General features: G+C 45.7%; 1 protein-coding gene across 1 annotated transcript; it reads right to left on the minus strand.

Annotated features, from left to right (window-relative positions):
- Positions 1–4,026: 4,026 nt before the first annotated feature.
- On the minus strand, positions 4,027–4,797 carry LOC120023221 (oligodendrocyte transcription factor 3-like). The gene has a single exon (XM_038967262.1). It carries the CDS (start codon positions 4,795–4,797, stop codon positions 4,027–4,029), a length of 771 nt encoding a protein of 256 aa, XP_038823190.1.
- Between the last annotated feature and the right edge of the window lie 2,109 nt (positions 4,798–6,906).

Consider the following 6,906-nt stretch of genomic DNA (forward strand, 5'->3'; position numbering starts at 1 on the left):
AGGAGTTTAGGTAATTGGCTAGAGCTGAGCCAGACAGTTGGTTAGGTTTGCATATTTGGCTAATTATGCCCATGCAAAGGTCGTAACACTCATTTTAATGGGATGCAAAAAAATGTTTATGGTTTCTGATGTTCATGGTCTATAGGCTATCATTCTGAACCAGTTTGAGCTTGTTCAATATGATAAATTAGGTAAAGTGTGGCCTGCCAGTCAATAGCACTGTCTCCACCTAGAGACAGGACGTCTGATAACTCATATTTTGTTGTAGGTAGATCATTAACTCACCTAGCCACATGACTAGCATTCAAATTTAATCTGCCCGTATGTTACTCAAACTTTAACGGGTCTACACGAATTCCCAGACCTGTGTGTGTGTGTGTGTGTGTGTGTGTGTGTGTGTGTGTGTGTGTGTGTGTGTGTGTGTGTGTGTGTGTGTGTGTGTGTATGTGTATGTGTGTGTATGTGTATGTGTATGTGTATGTGTATGTGTATGTGTATGTGTATGTGTATGTGTGTGTGTGTGTGTGTGTGCGTGTGTTGACCCTATCCCAGCTGTGTTTCCCCCTCATCAGTATGCAGGGTGAAGGGGAGCCAGACTTTACTGAGCTGATAGTAAAAAGGTCAGGCTGCAAGCTTCTGGTGGAGTGCTCTCCCTTAATTGAAGATCCCCTGTACCCAGACGACGTACAATGTGTGCGTATGTTCTGCAATATGTCTCCTCTGTCCAGACTCTCAATCCCCTTAATTGTCTCCTTCAGTTCCCTAATTAACTGTCGATCCTGTCTACTGCTGAGCCCAGGGTAACACACACCCTTCTATTGATTAGCATTCCCTCCTGTTAACTCATCCATCTGTCTCTATGGGGTGGTGCCGCTGGCTAGCATGATCATGGCAACTGTATATAGTAGTGGAAATAATGACTATGCAGTCTTTACTCTCCACTCAGTTTGAGGCTTTTCTTTTCTCCGATGTTCCATCCAACCTTTTTATTAGAGTGAAATGTCACGACAGGCTTGATGGAAACAGCAAATCTGTCGGTACTGTACATTTTCAAATGTGGACAAAAGAAAATATGCTAGACAAGGTGGGATTGTTCTGTGTTGGTAAAATGTATGAATGTGAGAAATGGCTGTGGAAATGCCTTTATGTGCAAATATTGATATGAGAACCATCATATCGAAGGCGTTGACATGGTGTGTGGTCCTCCTACTTCGACTCAGGAAAACATACAGTTTATTAGGCAACAGATGAAATAAATGATGATGAACTTCACAGGGTGGTGAAAGTGCAAGGTGATGAGCTTATGTTCCTTTCCAATAAATATCGAGGGTCATGATGATTGGTTCTTGGCTGTCGTTTGACAAATAAAATAATCTCACTCTTTTGTCCATAATAATCTCATAATGTAGACTACTGTATACCCACATCTGCAAACTGTTGGGTAGAGCACACGTGCCAAGACCAGAGTGGGCACATTCGCTATATACTGTAACACAAACATTTTTGCTGGAAAAAAATGTAACCGCAAAAGTAATTTTCACGCACAGCCTTTTAAGTCAATTTGATGGAAACACGTCTTTGGTGGGAAAATGCGCATATTGTTTTATGCAGAATTTAGAATATTTGCATGAAAATCTGTCACCAATTGGATGGAAACCTAGCTACTATTAGGTATTTTTCTTGCTACTGAAAAGCTGTTGAATTGTTGCATGTTTTTACCCCTCATGTTTATGTTTTATCATTTTTAATGGATAAGTCCCAAAATATTGTCAAGCCTCACAGCTGTTCATGGTAATGTAGAAATAAGCCTGTATCATGAACCATGCACTACTCATTCAACATGATAAAACCTTCACATTAAAAGCCCTTTTTACTTCACACGTCCTATGTTCTATGTGTTTAATGTGGAGTTTCCTAAACATGGTAGCCTATTCACAGCATATGCTCCTAACATACATACTTCAGACAGCACATAACAGGTCAGCATATGGTAAAAGCACTATGATGACAACAGTGGCTGGCCATAATGGCTCGGAAAGGCACTGTATGATTTAAGATGCATATCCATTACACGCCACACACCCACACCTTCTCCATCCTGCTGCTGCTTCGTTGGTTAACACCATCAGCTAGCGACACAAAAACACCAGCTTTGCACAAGTAAATGTCCCTAATTATCAGCAAAGGGAGGCCGATCCCACTAATCCGAACAATGTGTTCTGCTTCCCAATTCCACCTGTGCCCAAAATACGGGGGGGGGGGGCTAGTGGAAGGACTCAGGGTCCCAGTGTCAGGGGACCAGGGACCAGGTGATGCCGGAGCGTCCGTCCCCACCACAGAAGGCCCCTCCCTTGGCTGGGCTGGCAGCTGCCTCCCCCCACTGGGACGTCCCACAGCTGACAGTCCCAGAGTACTGACAGGGGCTCTTTACAGTGTCAATAGCCCCATAAATTAGAGCTAACCGCCTTTGTGGCAGGCGAGGTGTCAGGCCTTTTGGCCCAACGGCGCTTGTTACCATGATGAAATGTAGATTGAATGGAAGGGGCCTGTGTCCCAGGCACGAGAGCTTGGCTTCCCCCGGTCTTTGTGTCCCATGCACAGCTATTGTCCAGCTCTATTCAGAGCTCTCATGGAGGAGGGGGTTGAAGGGGGACTGAGGAGTTACATCTCTTAATTTCTCCCCTGATCTCCACCTCATCCATCAGCCATGGGAGGATAAGCATGTATTTTACACGCTTGACTTGTTGCTAAGTGAGGGTGAGTCATTGTTGGGGGTTTGAGTAAATACATGTCTGTGGCTTCCATCCCACATATGTCATTGTTCTGGAGTGTTTGGTAAAGCTAGTCAATCATTGACTATAATTTTTTTATATAATTGGTTTCATGAAGATAGATATATTTTTATCTTTAAATATCTGTTTTGATTTGTTGGTTTAAATAAAAAAAAGTTGAAGTTACAATACTGCCATATACACTATTATCTCCCAATGAGATTTGGTGTGTATTCTTATGTTTAAACATCCTATGTAAAAATGTGCCATATCTACTTGCATTATTCAGATGCGCCCTAGGTATGAATACAGCCATGTCCTTAAGGGACAGTGACAAATCCTCTGGCCCACAGATGAGAAGGCCACAGCCCTGTCCCCCGCCTGCGCCAGACAAAAGTGAATCGCCATCCTGGCGCCCGCGCTGCCCTTTCATCTCCCACACCCTGTTGAAGTGAAGATGGATGATCCCAGAGCTCAGAGTGCCACATTCAACCTCCCTCTGCAGAGCTGCATTGTCTGGCCCTTCTGTCTCTCTTTAGCTCAGGGGTAGGCCTCTCCTCTCTAGGCTGGTTAGCAACCAACACCCTCTCTACTCTAAACCCACCCCTCCCCTCCCCTGCTCAGCATCGATAACTACTACACCCTCCTGGGTCTACCATGGAGAGACCCTAAAATACAGTGCACAGCAATGGTAAATATAATATAGTTATGTTTTACTATTGTAGTGCTGCTACATAGCCAATTAGAAAATTAAAAACATGAACGACATGCTCAAAAACACAATAGTCTGATGCAAATAAAATGTAAGTAGATGTTAATAGATTTCAATTTCTGATGTAAATAGACTGTCTCAAGTAAAACAGCAGAACATTTTAGTTTTTTTATATCAAAAGTTTAATTTAGGAAAATAGGACACTTGCACAGAAGGACACAGTACTTTCCATCTTTGTCATTTGTTTCAGTAACACTGATATTGAATAGCCATAGCAGCTATTCTTGCTGTTAGTTCCAAGAACAACAGTATGAAATGGTCCCTGTGTGTGCATTTTAAATCCTTTCAATATAAACAAGGCATGTCAATTGGAAAAATAGCAGCGGCATACTCAATAAAAGATACACTATATACAAAATATGTACAGGTCCTGAGGCTACCAGTGTTTTTTTTACAGTTAAACCAATGATTTTTCTCAATCCACTGGCAGTGAGCTACTTTGTCCTGGGTTGGGCCTCAACTTCAGTCCTAAGTGTCGCCTGCTCACTTGCCCATGGAAAAGCTGTGCAGGGTGGATGTGGTGGTTGGTAGAGGCTGGCAGAGCGAGCAGGGACAGGGCATACCAGGGAAGTGCCTGTAGGAGCTGGCTAGGTGGAGAGGGTCCTTCAACAGGCTCTGTACCGGTGCATGGTGGAAGCCCATGTAGCTTGCAGAGGGCGGTGAGTGTGGGGCTGGAGCAGAGGGAGGTGAGGGGTGGTGGAGAGCTGAGGCCGTACTGCCAACCAGGGAGTGCAGGTTCTGGGCCAAGGGGTGCAGTGGGAGATGGGCTGTGGGGGCCGGAAGGGTGATCCGGGGGTGGCTGGTGCGACTCTGGGCACCACTGCCTCCGTACACATCCCCAACCAGCTTTTTCATCTCCTCCAGAGAGCTAGACAACATGAGGATATAGTTACGGGCCAGCAGCAGGGTGGAGATCTTTGAGAGCTTGCGGACAGAGGGCCCCTGAGCGTAGGGCATGACCTCTCTCAGGCCGTCTAATGCCTGGTTCAGGTCATGCATCCTCTTCCTCTCTCTGCCATTCACCTTCAGCCTAAGGTCCTGCACGTCGTCACCCTCTTTGAGGTCAGCCCGGGTCTTGCTCTTGCCTCCCCCAGCACAGTGGTCAGCCCTGCCCTGGCCGGCAGCCCTGGCTGCCCCCTCCTCCTGGCAGTAGGCCTGAAACATCTTGTTCGAGAAGAAGCTACCCATGGAGTCGTCCACCACCAGGTCTGGAGATGAGGAGCGGCTGGAGTTGGAGCCAGCATCAGAATCCATCTCAGCCGTTGAATAAGTAAAAAAATAAACGTTATACACGAAAGTAGAAAAGACAACTAAATCCCCAAAGCAGCTGAGGTTAGAGCCAAAGCCTTTGGTGAAAAGTTCTTGAAAAATGTTTCACTCTTTTTTTCCCCCACCGCTCGCTGAGGGCCAATGCTCTCTCACTCGTACTTCTGTCAGAGCTCAGTAGATAGCTAGATACAGCAGACGAAGGCAGGAGATGTGCTATGTCTGGTCCTCGTCAGCGGTCTGTCCTCCTGCAGCTCTACAGGGGTGCATTTATACCCCCATCCCAACAAAGGAACAATGAGACGCATAATGAAACATTTAGACTCGCAGCCAATTGCAGAAGGGACACACTTTCACTCCTCAGAGCCCACCCTTACCACCCCACCTCGCTACACCCACGTTTAACTCCCCATAATCACCACACATTAACTAGAGCAGGCCTGGGTTCACACGTATGTGTTAAGACATACAAAACACTGTTTAGTTAACACAAGACACCTCACAGTTCATCAGTGAAGATTCACATGTACATGTGAAGATATAAAGGACAGAGTCCTTTTCATCAATGGTCTAAATTTGCAAGTATGTAAAGACATTAACCATAATGGTTATGGTGTGATAAACAATGTGCAAAATGAAATGTAAAAAAATTCTCCCAGTGTCAGGGGGACATTCACCAAAGTAATGAATAATATAGTAATCATTTCAATACATGTGCTGCCAGTGCTGGAAATTGATCACAGTGATGGACATCCTGTATATGTCATGTTTTATCTGTTTGTCACGCCCTGGCCTTAGTATTCTTTGTTTTCTTAATTATTTTAGTTAGGTCAGGGTGTGACATGGGGAATGTATGTGTTTTTTGTAGTATCTAGGGTGGTTGTAAGGTTTAGGGCACAGGTGTCAAACTCATTCCACGGGGGGCCGAGTGTCTGCGGGTTTTCGCTCCTCCCTTGTACTTGATTGATGAATTAACATCACTAATTAGTTAGGAACTCCCCACACCTGGTTGTCTAGGGCTTTATTGAAAGGAAAAACCAAAAACCTGCAGACACTAGGCCCTCCGTGGAATGAGTTTGACACCCCTGGTTTAGGGGGTTTATTAGAGTAGTTGGGTTTATGTTTAGTATAGTAGTCTAGCTGTGTCTATGGTTGAGTGTAGGTTTCTAGGAAAGTCTATGGTTGCCTGAATTGGGTCTCAATTAGAGACAGCTGGTTATTGTTGTCTCTGATTGGGAGCCATATTTAAGGCAACCATAGGCTTTAGCTGTTTGTGGGGAATTGTCTATGTCAGTGTGTAATGGTCAGTGTCAGCACCATTTTGTATTTATAGCTTCACGGTCGTCTGTTTGTTGTTTTGTTTTGTTTGTTCCTTCTTTAAATAAATAAAGAAGATGTACTTTCCACGCGCTGCGCCTTGGTCCTCTCTCAGTCCCTTTGACGATCGTGACAGAATTCCCCACCAGAATCGGATCAAGCAGCGTGTGAAACAACAACAGGACCCACCTACACAGGACTATTGGAATTGGGAGGAAATTCTGGACCGCGAAGTACCAGGAGAATATAACCGCCCCAAAGCTGAGCTGGAGGCAGCGAAAGCAGAGAGGCGGAGATATGAGGAGGCAGCACGGAAACAAGGCTGGAAGCCCGTAAGTCAAACCCAAAAATTTCTTGGGGGGGGGGCTCTCGGGTAGTTTAGTTGGGTCAGTCGGGAGACGTGAGCCAACTCCTTCTGTTTACCGTAAGGAGCCGGTGAGGGCGGATTTGGAGGAGAGTGACGCAGAGACAGTAAAGGAGTTAATGGAGAAATTGGAGGAGAGAGTTATGAGGGATGTATTGGTTTGGTGCATGAGGCACGGCATCCGTCCGAATGAACGTGTTGGTGACTTAATGTCACCGGGAACAGTTCTCCAGACTCGTCCTGAAGAGCGTGCTAGCCATCTGGTTAAGACAGTGCCTACAGCACGCACAAAGCCTCCTGTGCGTCTCCAGAGTCCTGTGCGTACTGTTACTGTTCCTCGCACTAGCCCTGTGGTGCGTGTTCCCAGCCCAGTACCACCAGTGCTGACACCACGCACCAAGCTTCCTGTGTGTCAA

Source organism: Salvelinus namaycush, chromosome 28 (genome assembly GCF_016432855.1).
Source record: "Salvelinus namaycush isolate Seneca chromosome 28, SaNama_1.0, whole genome shotgun sequence".
Taxonomy (NCBI): Eukaryota; Metazoa; Chordata; class Actinopteri; order Salmoniformes; family Salmonidae; genus Salvelinus; species Salvelinus namaycush.

Coding starts and splice junctions, on each gene's coding strand:
- LOC120023221 (XM_038967262.1), bottom strand. CDS start 4,797: ATGGATTCTGATGCTGGCTCCAACTCCAGCCGCTCCTCATCTCCAGAC.